The following is a 15,446-nucleotide window of genomic DNA, read 5'->3' as shown; positions in this document are numbered from 1 at the left end:
CCTCTGCCTGAAGTTGCTTCAGAACGCTTCTTTCCAAAACCCTTAAATCTTTCTCAAAATCCTGCTTAAGCAATTTTTAAAATCTCTCTCCGTCCCTTTATGATGGAGGTGTACTTAGCCAAACAGGAGTCCTTCCTCCATAAGAGTGAGTAGGAGGAGGGAAATAGAAAAAACAATAGAAGATTCTCTTTAGTGGGGGTTGGGGGGGGGGGGACAGTGGGGGAGGCCTAGAACTTGCACAGCACAATTCCTTTTGACTTGCAACACCTGATGAGGAAACAGAATTAAAATCAAAGTCTCTGGCCAATCTAGAAAACCTCTCCACAAAGGCACAAAGGTCAAGAAAAAAAAAAAAAAAACCAACAAAATTATTTCTAATTTATTTATTTTTATTATATTATTTGTTATTTCTAATCTATTCATTTATCTCTAATTGTGGTAGATTATGTATACCATTGTGTATGTTCTATGTTATATTATATGTTATTTTAATTGTGTATATTTTGTATTTTACTTATTATATATACATAAAGACATGTATATATAATATATAACAAAGTTTGCCGCTTTAACCACTTTTAAATGTACAACTCAGTGGCATTAAGGACATTCACGTTGTTGTGCAAAAACCATCACTACCATCCATCCATCCATCCTTCCATAACTTTTTTCCTCCTGCAAAACTGAAACTGTACCTATTAAACAATAACTCTCCACTTCCCTCGAAGAAAACAACTTTTCTTATTGAATAAGCATTCAACTAGAAGTTAGGAACATCCCAGGCAATCCACTAAGAGATTCCAAAAACAGAAAGGAATCTCACCCTTGCATATTGCTGGGCAGACAGGACCCATTACATACTCCTTCTTAAGATAAACACTAATTAATCCTCAAGAGGATTTATGGCATATCTATCCCACTAGTCCACTCTAAATTCACCTGGTAATTGGGGTGGCCACTTGTGTTTGCTAACTATCTTTATCAAAAGAAAAATAGGGGCACCCGGGTGGCTCAGTTCGCTGAGTGTCTGACTTCGGCTCAGGTCATGATCTCACAGTTCATGAGTTGGAGCCCCATATCGAGCTCTCTGCTGTCAGCACAGAGCTGGCTTCAGAGCCTCTGTCCCCTTCTCTCTGCCCTCCCCCGCTGACACTCTCTCAAAAATGAATAAACATTTAAAAAAAAAAGTAAAAATAAACATATATATTCACAACAGGAGGTAATTTTGTAATTTGAAGCCAGGTGCCTGCCATTTGGCTCCTACCCTCCCAGGGAAACTGGGAGTGAAGGCGCTACCTTCCTTCATGATCACATGTCAGACAGAAAGCTCCCAGGTCCTTTAGAAAAACATTCTTGAGGCTAGCTGAACTTTTAAAAAGATAGACATGCACCTCAAAGGGGCAGAGAAAGAATTCACAATTACAAGTTTTCTGAAGTAAATACCCTGTGAAAGGGTGGGAGGGTCTTTCTCCTTCCCCAATTTTTTGCATCAGAGAGAATTAAATGTTTTTCTTATTTTTGCTGTATTTACTCTTCTGTGCCTTCCAAATCCCGCAGCCTGAGTTGGTGATGGGGCAGATGGGGTCTGTGCACAGTGCTGGGGAGAGGCCCCAGGCACTCTAGGCACGTGGGGCCAGGGCTTTAAGGAGCCTCTCCAGGATACAGTAGACCCCTGCTGGAGGGTCATCTTGGATGGCTGGGAGAGCTTTGGTGGAAGGGGTGGGGAGCCACAATTCTGGCCACAGCATTTGGTACAACCTCCAGCTCCTTTCTCAGGGCAAGCTCATGAGGAAACAGAGGTGGCGCTATTTCCATAGCAAGTGGAATCTTCTGGAGCTGACCATCATCCTGGCCAGCTGCAGCGCCCTGGCGATGTTTGTGAAGAGGGCTGTCCTGGCAGAACGTGACATCCAGCGCTACCGGAACCATGGGAAGGAGTAAGTGGCTCTGCCTCAGCTCCCAACTCCCACACTAGATCTGCTTCCTCCAGCTCTGTGGCCCCAGGGTCAGAGGGAGGCTTTTGAACAAAATTTTTTTTAACATTTATTTATTTTTGAGAGACAGAGAGAGACAGACCATGAGTGGGGGAGGGGCAGAGAGGGAGACACAGAATCCAAAGTGGGCTCCGGGCTCCCAGCGGTCAGGACAGAGCCCCACACGGGTTGAACTGACCTGAGCCAAAGTTGGATGCTCAACAGACTGAGCCACCCAGGCGCCCCCAGAGGAAGGCTTTTGAAGTCCTGTTGATCCTCAGAGGATCACGGGTCACTCTTTAAAAAGTAACTATAGCTACCACTTAAATTCAGGTTTAGGGCCTGAAGCATACACAGTTGGAGAGGGCTCTTTTAAGACAAAATGGAACAAAGCTTACTTTTGCAAATCCTACCAAAACAAAAGACCTTGTGACACCATGGTAAGGTCCCTGCCCAAAAGCTGTAGCAGAACGCCAGTCAACCTACATCTGCTACAAAGTGTCTTACATCATTTACAACCTACATCATTTACAAAGGGTCCACTCTGTTAGGCAGGATGTACTAACCCACCAGATCCTCATAAGAACCCAAGGTGGTAGATGTTATTATTACCCAAAAGTAGGTTCGCCTCTTGGGAACCATCCAGCCAAAAGACATGACCAAACCAAAGAATAGGAAAAGGAAGCATTTTACTTGCAATAAAGGAGAACATCAAGGATCTTTCCCAAAGTGGTCTCTCCAAATAACAAAAATGGGGAAGTTTTAAGGGAAGGGTGAATACATATTCTTGAAGGGGCTACGCAATGGAGAATACAGCGTGGAATTGGGGCAGAAGTCATCTTAGTGTAACTGAGTCCAAGTCAAAGTCACTAGGACTGGCAAAGGTCAGCATTGTCAATTCTCTGGCTTTAGTTGGTCTGGTATCTGAGTACTCAAGGGGGTTTAGATCCTGCAAAGATAACTCAAGAAATGTGCGCCAGGTCAGTCTTCACTTTATCATTGTTGATTGTCCTTCATAGGATCAAATTACCTCCTGGCCTGATAATGGCTGTTTTGTCCGTACATTCATTCACAAGATGGCAGAGGGCCTGAAATGACTTCTGAGGTCAGGAAAGCTATGCCTCGGGCCACCTGGGTGGCTCAATCAGTTAAGCATCTGACTCTGATCTCAGTTCAGGTCTTGATCTCAGTCAGGGTCGTGAGTTCAAGCCCTACATTTAAAGGTGGCAGAGAAGTAATTTAAACCTACCTTGTGTGAGAGGTTCAGTCACTAGAGCACGCAACTCTTGACTTTGGGGTTGTAAATTCAAGCTTCATTTTGGGTACAGAGATTACATAAAAATAAAATCTTTGGGCTCCATGCATGCCCAGTGCTGAGCCTGCTTAAGATTCTCTGTCTGGTCCTCCCCTGCTAGCTCTCTCTAAAAAAGTTTTAAATAAATAACTGTTTTAAAATCTTGAAGGGATGCCTGGCTGGCTCATTTGGTAGAGCTTGCAACTCTTAATCTCAGGGTCATGAGTTTGAGCCCCACACGTTGGATGTAGAGATTACTTAAAAGTAAAGTCTTAAGGAAATATATTAAAAAGGAAACAACAACAACAAGAAACCTAGCTTGTAAGTCTCCAGGATCCCAATCCTTACATCAAACCACTGTATTTCTTGACTCAGTGATTTTATTGATATAGCTAACATTTATTTATTGTTGGATGCCATATACTGTTATAAAAGCAGCACTTTAAAAGCATTATCTCATCTACTTTAATCTTCCTAAAACTTCTAAAAGATAATACTATCAACATCCCTTTTTTACAGATAAGGAAACTGAGGCTCAGAAAGGATGTCTGTGCAAGGTCACAGAATTTGCAAACGGAAATGCAGGGCCTATAAGAACTCTGCATTCCTAACCTCCACCCTAGATGGTCTCATTCAACTCCCAAACCCTCACTGAGCTCTTCTCTGTACCACGCCCATGGCGCCAGCCAAGTCAGGACAAAAGTTCCACCCTCTCTCCAGGCACCCTTCCACAGAAAGGTCTCCGTATCAGTTGAGTTCTTTGAGTTCAGAAATTATCAGAAGTGCTTTTATTTTTTACTCAAGCTGGTTGTAAATCTTATGCAGAACAGCATTTCTAAAACTTAAAGGTGTTTGAACTCTTGAAGGGATCTGCAAAAGATGACCTGGGGTCCAAATCCAGCCCGCCACCCGTTTTTGTAAATTAAGTTTTAATGGAACACTGCATCATCACCTGTTCCTTACATACTGTCCACGGCTGCTTTCCTGATAACAACTGTCAACGGAGTTACTGGGACAGAAACTATCTGGCCCACAGAGCCTCAAATACATACCATCTGACCCTCTGCAGAAAAACTCCTGCTTAGAGAACAAAGCCTGAGTTCTAGGAAGAAACAGTGGTGAGTTTAGGTTATACATGATTAAGACCATTAACAGCCAGTGTGATTTGTAAATCATCACTGTCCCCCTACATTAACCACGCTTTATAATTCCTCACCGTGACCTAAAACATATTTGGTTCTCAATATCCACATAGATAGGGTTTTTACTCAGATGGGTTATAAAACAATCTTATAGTAAGAGAGTTCTCTTCACACTGTCAGAAAACATAAATCTGCCACTTTTGACAGAAACCAGAGTAAAATGTGGAATTACATGAAACCCTCAGTTGCATTTGGTTAATCAATTAACCAAAGCGTTGTGTTAATTTCAGAAACTTGCAAACTTCGTTTGCTTGTTGGAATAGATAAGTCATTCTATAACCAGATCCTGAATTTTCCAAGTATTTTTTAAGACCAAGTGATTTGCTTCATAGTCTCCTTTCAACCCAGTGCTTCCCAGGCCTGGCTCCTCAGCAGAATTGCCCAGGGAGATGATCAAACCCTGATGCCCAGGCCACATCCCAGACCTACTAGGTCAGTGCTGGGGACAAGCCCGCTCTAGTATTTTCATTGTCTCCCTGGTTATTCTAACCTGCAGCCAAGGCTGAGAACCATGCTTTCATTAGAGCCGTCATCACAAAAGAGGGCTTACGTAGTTACTTTTCCACGCATATGAGCAATTAAATGGCGCAAGAGAGGGTTAGGTGTTTTAAGAGAGACAGGAAAAAGATGCTGCGGGAACCAAAGGAGGAAGCTGCCATCCATACCAGCAGCCCCATATGCTCAAAGGGAAGGAAGATTCTGGAGGGCAGGAGATTAGGGAAAAGGACAGCTTTCACTCAGGCGTTATATATGTACATTAAATGCATTTAAAACCTGAGATCATATAATTTTGTTCTTTAACCTGTGCTCCATCCATGTCACTGGATAACGGTCTACACCATTTGAACGACACACCGATATTAAGACTGAATTTAAAGCACAAAGACACAGAGGGGAATTAAGGGCAGGGTGGGATGGCGGGAAGAACCAGGCTTTGGAGTCAGGCCTGGATCCAACTCTTTTTCTTCCACCATGAGTTGTATCGCTATGTCACTAGCTGGGTGACCTGGTGCCAACTCTTCCTCGTCCTCATCCATGAAACAAAGACAGAAACACTTGCCTCAGCCAGTGGTCTCGAAGGCCAAACATAGCTGAGGTTCATCAGGCCCTCAGCACAAAAACCGAATGATCCTTCATCCTTCCTTCAAATGTAAGGGTAATGTGGACACACACTCAGACAAATGTGAGGGAGGAAGTGGCACCTAGTAACCCCAGACCAGGAGGGGAGGCTCACAGAACTCCCTCAGTTCCATCTTCTTGACCCTGGGAGGATTCTTCCTTTGCCATTCTTCCATAGCTCTGCAGCCATTAACCAAAACTGGTAGGTAATGGTCCCATGACCCCCATCACTACCACATCACTACCATCATCACCATTACCCTCACCACCACCACCAACATGCTACCACATCACCTCCATCGTCATCGTCGTCGTCATCCCTATCATAACCATCATCCCCACCACCATCACCATCACCCTCGCCACCACCATCATCGTCCCTACCACATCGCCTCCATCACCATCATTGTCGTCATCCCTATCGTAACCATCATCCCCACCACCATCACCATCTCTACTCTCATCTCCATCATTGTCATCCCCACCTCATCATTACATAGCTGGGGAACTGGACTAGCCTTATATCTCCCAGATCTGTTGTGGGAAGTGATGGGCTCTGAGATCATGACAAATCTAATCCTGCATCCTGGGCTGAGGATCCAGCATCCTGACAGCCCAGATGAGCTCTGGCTGAGCTTCTCACAGTCTCTGAGACTCACCCTCCCTTTTGGTCCTACAGGGGGATCAGTTTCAGTGAGACAGCAGCAGCCGATGCTGCCCTTGGCTACATCATTGCCTTCCTGGTACTGCTGTCCACAGTGAAGCTTTGGCATCTGCTCAGGTTGAACCCCAAAATGAACATGATCACATCTGCCCTGCGCCGTGCTTGGGGGGACATTTCAGGATTTATCATCGTCATCCTTATCATGCTTCTGGCTTACTCCATTGCAGTGAGTGGTTCCTTTGGTAAAACCTTCGGGGCTGGTCTCCTTGGAAGCAAAGGCTTCTCAGTGGTGGTGGTCGTTGGGGGGAGGGGGGGTGGAGGGGCACATGCACTGAGGGTTAGCGTTAAGACTTTGGAACCTGGGGGAGACGGTGGATATTCTGAGTCCAGGGCTTTGCAGCTGGGGGCTCATAAACTGGCCACCCCAAATGGCAAGGGTGGAGACATCGGCTGGATAAGAGCAAGGAGGTATAGTCTCTAAGACCAAGAGGGCCAACTACCTCCAATAAAGGATTCCTTTCTGTACCTGGACCCTGCCTGGAAATGCCACTTCTCCCGACACTCCACATGCTCAGACACGCTTAGAGCATTCGCTCTGTGCTCGGGGGTGGAGGGGGGAGCTGAAGATGAATTGGGCAGAGATTAGCCTACATATGGGTAGGCTATGTCACTGCTTGGTGCCCTACACGAGGCATGAACTTAACAGGGCCAAAAATCATTTCATTCAGCCCCTTGACACTGAGAGCATTTTGGCAGTCATGTCTCTTTTGCGAATGAAAAAAAAAAATACTGCCAACTCTTTTATTACCAATTATGTGGGAAACAAAGACCCTCTGCCACATCTTGCTCTCCATCTAAATATAACCCCCATCGCCTCCAAGTCCACGTTCCCCATAATACCACAGCTCTCACTCCTCCGTGCCCCTTTACCCAATCCTGACCCACTGTCCACCCCAGCCCCTCTCCCAGTTCTTGCCTTGGCCCCATCCAGTCTTACCTTCCACCATCCCTGAGCTGCACACCACACAGTGGTCTCTCTTATCCTAGTTACCACTCTCTCTCTAGCCCTCTCCCCATTCCTTAGCCATCCTTTTCCTGTCCCTATCACCTCCACCCTGACTCCCCACTACCTAACTACTGCCTCTCCCTCTCCCACCCTTAGAAATGGGGTAAGGAGCACTGATGGAGTGATGGGGGGTGTATGCTAAAAAGCTGGAGTTTGGTTTTATCACAAGTACTTCACTGGACCCCTTAATTCACATGGATTTATTCAGTCCTCCATCTGCAGTATAGGAGCTACAGGGACACTGGCCGTGTCCGGAGATGAGAAGTCACCAATTCAGAGCAAAGGGAGTGCTGGGCCTCCCTGACATAAAAGAGGCAATCTTTGGAGGGAAGCGTGCTGTGGTGAGGAGGAAGTATAGGGGACGCCCTGCCCAGGCAGAAGCCTCTTGTCATCCAACCCAACTCCCCCAAAGCAAAGAGGCTGGGGCCTCAGAGAGCCCAGTTTCATCACTGAGTCACCTGAGTGAACTGCAGCCATCTGAGTGAACACAGTAGGGGCCTAGTGGGTGGTGCTGAGCCCCAGAAGGGGATACGCATTCCTTACAGAACTGGGTAGGTACACACACACTCACTTGCAAGCCCCCATAGGTACGGTTTTGCGGGGCCAAGGATAAGGCTGACCCAGAACAGAGACTCTGTCAAACAACAGGCTTTGGGGGTGGGGGGTGGGGAGGTTCACTTGGTTTCTTTTCCTGTTCATGAGGACTCTTTCCATTACAGTCAAACTTAATATTTGGTTGGAAACTCCGTTCCTACAAAACCCTCTTTGATGCAGCAGAAACAATGATCAGCCTTCAGCTAGGAATCTTTAACTATGAAGAGGTAATGGGGTGGGGTCGGGGGAACATGGACACGGCCATCTACACCAAGCCTTTATGAAAATGAGAAAAAGCACCCTCCTCAAATGTCTCTCCCTGAATGGATGCACCCCTTAGGTCCATGGCCTGGCAAGCACAAGGCAACTTTGGACAAATAAACAGTCCCCTTCCTCTAGGCAGACAGCCCCATACTAGGGCCCATAGTTTGCCCTGGGAACCCCTGCTTACAGGAGAACATCATGCACTGAGTACTTAGGAGAGGACTGGGCTGGGAGGTCTCTAGAAGGGAATGCTCCCAGCCCTGGCCAGAAATGGTGCCTTATATTTGGAAATGGCGGCAGTAGGGAGTAGGGGGTGCTATCTTTTTCTTTTCCTGGCAGCTTGTTTTGTTTTGTTCTGTTTACTTAGAGACAGAGAGAGACAGAGAGAGAGAGAAAGAGAGAGAGCAGGGGAGGGGCAGAGAAAGGGAGAGGGAGAGGGAGAGAATCGAGAATCTGTACTGTCAGTGCAGAGCCAGGTTCAGGGCTCAAACTCACGAACTGTGAGATCATGATCATGAGCCAAAGTCAGCTGCTTAACCAACTGAGCCATCCGGGCACCTCGTCTCTTGGCAGCTCTTGAGAGCAATGCCCGTGCTCTCAGCTGCCAGACAAAAGGGATCCTTCCTGGTTCCAGGCTCTGCCTAGTCTGAGAACCAGTTTTCCCTCTGAGGATGGCTATGGGGAAGTGGCTACTAGGACACAGGACTTCTGGGGGTGACTCTTGGCTTTCTTCCTGACAGGTCCTGGACTACAGCCCAGTGCTTGGCTCCTTCCTGATTGGGTCCTGCATCATTTTCATGACATTTGTGGTGCTGAATCTATTCATCTCTGTCATCCTGGTGGCCTTCAATGAGGAGCAAAAATATGATCAGGTGAGTCCCTTTGGCTTATTCTTCAACAGTCATTGACCCTGAATTAGGAAGTGACTGAGCAGCACTAGACATGCGGAGGACGTGAGAGACCTCTGTAGCTCAAAGCCCTCATTTCATGGGAGGGGAAATAGGTCCAGAAGGAGGAAATACCTTCCTCAAGAATACAAACAAATGAAGGGCAGACTAGAATCGGGTCTCCTGATTCCCAAGGTGGCACTTGGTTCATGACCCCAGTGATGCTGAGCCCTGAGTGTACATTAGAATCACGTGGGGGCTTTTGGGATGCCTGCTGCTGCATTGAGACCAATACACACAGAATCCTTGGGTGAATGAGCCAAGCACGTGTATTTCTGAAATCTTCTCAGGTGATTTTAGTATACAGCCAAGGCTGAAACCTTTTAAAAAGTTATTAAGGCAGACAAGTTAGGTGATACAAACCTTAACACTCCATGAAGTGGACAGTCTCTATTCAGAGAAGTACAAATGGGGTGGAAGGCAGGAAGCTTTTATAGGATAAAAGAATAAAGAACAAGGAAGAGAAAAATGAAAATATATCTGACTGACTGGGGCCACACAGTCAATCTTGTTTGTGGCGAGATGGAAAAGAAAAGAAGTATAGGGCTCAGAGGTGGCTTGGTGTTTGGAGGTTGGCTAACCTGATATACTGCATTCTGATAAAGGGAAGCATTTACAGGGACACAAAAGTTCTCTAAGCTTCAGTCTGCTGACATGGCACCCCAGGCTGGAGCAGCTCCATCTTGGGCCCAGACATTTGTTTCAACAAGTCATATGGTAACAAGTTTAAATTTTGAGAAGACGGCAAGCTATTTCCCAAAGCAGATGCACCAATTCACGTTCCCAGCAGCAACGCATGAGGGTCTTTGTACATACATTCCTAACAGCCCCTATTGGGGGTGGTAGAGGGAATACTGTCATTCTCATCACAGGGGAAGAAGAAACATCAGGGTAAAGGTGGGAGCACACACCCCTGGGATTCCCAGAAGAAGGGGAATCCCAACAGAAAACTGACTCTACACAGTGCAGTGACTTTGGCAGAGACCAAGTTGAACAATAAAACCATGGTTTCCCCTTAGGAAGGAAGAAACCCCCCAAAGAGAATGGTTCTATGTATGTCGTATGGTTCTTTTTCCCTCAACAGCTGTCGGAGGAAGGAGAGATTGCCGATTTGTTGCTGGCGAAAATACTCGGTTTCCTGGGCATTAAATGTAAAAGAGAGGACCCTGGCAGTGGCAGGGAACAGCCCGAGTTGCTGTCAGAGGTCCGGCCTCCCTGTACCTGTGTCAGCTGCACCCAAGCTTTAAGCTCTTCATCCACACACGAACATCTATAGAGGGGGAAGGCCAGAGCCTTGGGCCTATGCTTCCCAGTGATTCTACAGTCTCTCCAGGCCAATGTTTTTCTGTGTCCACAGAAAAGTCACCAAGCCTGGCAAGTAAAAAAAAATAAGAAAAATATACACTTAAGTACATTCAATTGCCACTATTGTCATAGACTGTTCAAATGTATTTCCTCCTAGAAATAAAACAAACACTGTCTGGAGTTTGGGGAAAAAAATGACCTCTACGGACTATTTCATCTTCTTGGTTGGTCGGGGATTGCTTCTGAATGATTCTATTTCAGGGTTTCTCAAATTGTGTCCAAGAGGTGTTAATGGCCATCGCTCTCCCTCTCTCTCTCTCTTCCTCTCAAGAGGAACACAGTAGCATAAACTGGGTAGCTTAAACCAATTGAAATTTATGGTCTCCATCCCAGAGGATAGAAGCCCCAAATCAAAGTGTCAATGGGGCCAGGCTCCCTCTAAAGACTCTGGAGAACAGTCTTTTCTTCTAACTTCTAGTGTCCTTTGGTATTCCTTGGCTTGTAGATGGATCATTTTAATTTCTGCCTATGTTATCACATGGCCTTCTCCCTGTGTGTCTGTCCCTGTGTTTCTTTTCTTCTTCTTATAAGATCTCTAGTCCTACTTAGTTTTTGTTAATGTTCATTTATTTTTGAGAGAGAAAGAGAGTGTGAGTGGAGGAGGGACAGAGAGAGAAGGAGACACAGAATCTGAAGCAGGCTCCAGGCTCCTAGCTATCAGCACAGAGCCCGATGCAGGGCTCGAACTCTTGTACGGAGAAATCATGACCCGAGCCAAAGTCAGACACTTAACCTGCTGAGCCACTCAAGCACCCCTCTGGTCCTAATGAATTAAGGGCCCATCCTAATCCATTATTACCCCATCTTAACTAATCACATCTGCAACACCCCTATTTCCAAATTTGATCACATTTTGATTAGTAGGGGTTAGGCCTTCAACATTATTTCTTTAGGGGACAAAATTCAACATAATAGGTGTCATTCCCCCAGAAATGTTTCTGAATCAAATAAATATGACAAACACTAGATTATAAATGTTACACAAGTTCTTTAGCATGGGAACTGTGAGAGTTTTTAACATGCTAAATATGCATTGTGAGTCTCATGGAATGAGGCGAGCACGCAAGCTCAAGTGTGCAATGATTCCTAAAACTTTTTGACCAAGGCATCCAGTTTTGAAGCACCCCAGTCAGGGCTAGTGTTCCTTAGGTGATACTTTGGGAACTGGTAATCTACATCAGTAGTTCTCAAGCCTGGCTGCATGCCCCAGACTTCATCCCAAACATCAGAATCTCAGAATCTTTGACCTAGGACCTAGGCATCAAAGTTGTTGTTGTTGTTGTGTTTTGTTTTTAAAGTAGGCTCCATGCCTAGTGTGGAGTCCAACACAGGGCTTTAACTCAAGACCCCAAGATTAAGATCTGAGTTGAGATTAAGAGTCAGATGTTTGGGGAACCTGGGTGGCTCAGTTGGCTAGTCTCTTAGTTTCTGAGTTCAAGCCCCGCGTTGGGCTCTGTGCTGACAGCTAGGAGCCTGCTTCAGATTCTGGGTCTCCCTCTCTCTCTTCCTTTCCCCTATACTCTCACTCTGTCTCTCTCTCTCTCTCTCTCTCTCTCTCTCAAAAATAAATAAACATTGGGGCGCCTGGGTGGCTCAGTCAGTTAAGCGTCCGACTTCAGCTCAGGTCACGATCTCGCGGTCCATGAGCTCGAGCCCCGCGTCGGGCTCTGGGCTGATGGCTCGGAGCCTGGAGCCTGTTTCAGATTCTGTGTCTCCCTCTCTCTGCCCCTCCCCCGTTCATGCTCTGTCTCTCTCTGTCTCAAAAATAAATAAACGTTAAAAAAATAAAATAAGTAAATAAATAAACATTAAAAAAAAAAGAGATGCTTAACTGACTGAGCCACGCAGGTGCCCCCAGGCATCAATAATTTTAAAGCCTCTCCAGGTGATTCCAATGTGCAGTCAGACTTGCTAACCATGCCCTAAATTCTGAGAACCACAGATCTAGACAATAAAAGGTGTTTAGGTGTCTGTGTGGATAAGGGCACGTTTCCCCTCCCCCGTGCAGGGGAGTGCACCTCACATATCCTCTCTAGCTCACTCATCTCCTGCCCCCAACACACACACACACATACCTCCTCTAGGTTGCCTGCCCCAAATCCATTCCATGCTTTCCTCTTTGCTATCAGAACCCAACTTTGATCAAGTAGCCATATACTCCTTTCCCAGGAGACTCATGGGAAAGTGCCCCTGTAGCCACATCAATGTAAATCCTGATTTGGATACTAATCCATTTCCCTTGACAATGAGGGATTTGGGGTAGTCACACGACCCAGTTCCAGCCAATGAAAACTGAAGTCTCTAGGACACTTCCAGGAAAGGCCTACTTGCCAATAAAAAGACACAAAGAGATGGCATCTTATGCTGCTAGACATGGTCTGGCCTGAGCAACACTCCAGGAACTTGTGCAGCTACTCTGACACCATGGGGAACAATCCAAAGACAGCAGAGCAGAAAGATGAGAGGAACATGAGTGCTTGATGACTGACTTCATCAACCCTGGAGCTGAACTACTGGCTTCTATCTGGATGAGAGCTTATCGCTTCTCCGCCTTTTGGCTAAGATCAAGTGTATCTGGATGAGAGCTTAAATGTCTTTTTAGGACAGTTGAATCAGGATCTTACCCTGAATATAAAAAAAGGATCGTTCACAAGGAGCCACATAACATGCAACATACACAAAACCTTGGGGATTTCATCATCTTCTATCCAACCGAAAGCCCATCATCCATTGTTTATTGTGTCACGCATGAACGTGAGCTAAATGTGCAGGGATGCTCATCAGACAACCCATAGCACGGTATACACACAGTCCCCAATACACTGGTACAGAAACCTACCCAGATACACAGTCTGTTTTATTTATTTATTTACTTATCTATCTATCTATTTTTAAAATGTTTATTTTTTTAGAGAGAGAGAGAGAGGGAGAGAGAATCCCAAACAGGCTTTTGTCAGCACAGAGCTCGACATGGGGCTCAATTTCCTGAAATGGGAGACCATAACCTGAGCTAAAATGAAGAGTCAGATGCTTAACCGACTTAGCCATCCAGGCACTCCAGTCTATTTGTTTTAAATATGAAAAGCTCTAAGATCTGGAGAAGTTGTAAGTTATTCATCTAGTCTCCACTCCTTTTCTGACTGTAAATATCAAACTGGCAACTCCTTCAACTGTATTGCTATGAGAGGAAAAAATGCTTAAAGAGATGAGTGGACCCCTTCTGACACACTTGAGAGAAAAGATCACAGGCAATTCTCAGGTGGTTGTACCAAACGTGCAGTGGGATGACGTTTTAAATCTCAAGCCATGGATGTTACAATGATTATCAATTAGGAAAAAAAATAATTTGTGATTAGCCTCAATACTTATTAGATTTTAAAAAATGACACACTGCCTATTGTTTTGGTGGAAGGGCATGTGATACAGGTCACAGACTGACATGTGACCTTGTTCTTCGCACCAAATACATCAGTAGAGCTGGGAATAAATATTTTAGGGCATGGTTTGCATTGTGCTATATTGGCTTATAACAAAACAACAATAAAAACAGAGTATTGATATGAGAAGCTAGCCAAGATCTGCAGTCTGGAGTAGACCACTGTGAGCCAGTCAGCATCCCAAAGGGAGGCAAGTGGCAGACCTTACAAGCAGTTGACCGTGAGCCCAACTAGAGGTCAAGTCCTGCTACTGCCACCTAGCAGCTGCTAAAGCTAGACATGCCTTCCCCATTCCACTCCCAGGCAAGTCAATTAACTTTTCCGAGCCTCCCGTTCCTCATCTATGCAACGAAAGTAATACGTATCAGAAAGGGGTTTGGAGAGGATTAAAAAGGTAATGTTTGCACAGTCCCAGGCATATGGCAAGGAAAAGGAAACTGGAGCATGACAGCCCTTGCAAGCACTGCACAGATGTGCTAACAATGCCCATTTTGTAAGTGGGGTGGAAGCTCAGTGCAACAACATGGAAGTCTCCCAAACATCCCTTCACGCACTCACATACACACACGCTTTAAGGTGTGTATAATAAGGAATATGTGATGATGACAATCTGTAATAATGATGTGGAGCTTGAGGTGTTTTTCACTCCACTGTTTCTTCACTGATTCCTGCCCACGCCATAAAATTTGTGTTGACGGTGAAGTCTTTCCCAGAACTTAATTATTTTCTGTCTCCTTGGATGGGGACAGGACTTCTGTTTTTCTGGAAAGGCTTTGGTCCCAGGGCTGGCTACTTAAGCAAGGAACTGACCATGCTGGGTTTCCACTTTGCCCTTTGATTGCTCCTCCATTAGCTAACTGGCTCCCATCCAGTCTCCACCAAGGAGACACTCCCGACCCTTGGACAAGTCTTTGCTTCTCTAGGAGCTTCTGTCTGTCCCTTGCATGGGGGTACCCAGGCCTCTTGGGATCGGTAAAGTAATAAAGTGGGCTCCTGGATTGTTTCCAGTATTTCTCAAAGTCAAACAGAAACTATGTGTCAGAGCTACCTGGGCCAATACCCAACGACAGTCTCCTTTGAGAATGATTCTGTTTAGACCTGGCTATGAGTCCCGATCTGGGTGACCTTGATCCTCTGTAGAAGCACGGGAGCATACTTAACGGGAATGGGGACACTCTATCTTTCCCAGGACCTCAGAGACCCAATGGCACGAGAATGCCCGCCCTGCGAAGCCACCTCTGCCGGAACCCTTCTCACTGCCTGGGCGGGTCCCCCAGGTTAGCAAAGCTGGAGCTGCTGACCTTGCACTTTCACTGCGGGAAATTGACTCCGGGGAACTAGGCCCCGCCCATTCCCCCCCCCCCCCCCCCAACCCCGCCAGCGACCCGCGGCGCCGCCCGGTAGGGCTCGGCCTGCTGCAGTAGGCCCCGCCCCTGACCCTCAGCCCCTCCCGCAGGCCCTCCGCCCGTCTCTAGCGTCGCCCTATCCGAGGTCGCTCCCCGCCTGGAGTCCCCGCCCCCG

At 46.3% G+C, this 15,446-nt stretch overlaps 1 protein-coding gene and 1 long non-coding RNA gene across 4 annotated transcripts in view; one reads left to right on the top strand and one right to left on the bottom strand.

The window, feature by feature from the left end:
• Positions 1-15,446, bottom strand: part of LOC132690102 (uncharacterized) — an 80,127-nt gene that overhangs the window by 46,475 nt on the left and 18,206 nt on the right. The gene's annotated exons all lie outside the window — the stretch shown is intronic.
• LOC144614669 (polycystin-1-like protein 2) lies at positions 7,638-15,349 on the top strand. Its single transcript, XM_078439224.1, has 5 exons — positions 7,638-7,869; positions 8,038-8,139; positions 8,917-9,048; positions 10,208-10,327; positions 15,203-15,349. Exons 2-5 carry the CDS (start codon positions 8,101-8,103, stop codon positions 15,347-15,349), a joined length of 438 nt encoding a protein of 145 aa, XP_078295350.1. The 5' UTR covers positions 7,638-7,869; positions 8,038-8,100.

This window comes from Panthera onca, chromosome E2 (assembly GCF_046562875.1).
Source record: "Panthera onca isolate mPanOnc1 chromosome E2, mPanOnc1 haplotype 2, whole genome shotgun sequence".
Lineage (NCBI taxonomy): Eukaryota > Metazoa > Chordata > Mammalia > Carnivora > Felidae > Panthera > Panthera onca.
The sequence above is the reverse complement of the archived record's forward strand: the minus strand, read 5'-3'. Positions and strand labels throughout refer to the sequence as shown.

What these genes read in the sequence shown, in the direction of transcription:
- LOC144614669 (XM_078439224.1), top strand. Translation starts at nt 8,101, where the DNA reads ATGATCAGCCTTCAGCTAGGAATCTTTAACTATGAAGAG. An exon ending in AGGAGCAAAAATATGATCAG is followed by an intron (nt 9,049 to 10,207) that starts GTGAGTCCCTTT and finishes TTCCCTCAACAG; the next exon opens with CTGTCGGAGGAAGGAGAGAT. An exon ending in AGCCCGAGTTGCTGTCAGAG is followed by an intron (nt 10,328 to 15,202) that starts GTCCGGCCTCCC and finishes CGGGTCCCCCAG; the next exon opens with GTTAGCAAAGCTGGAGCTGC.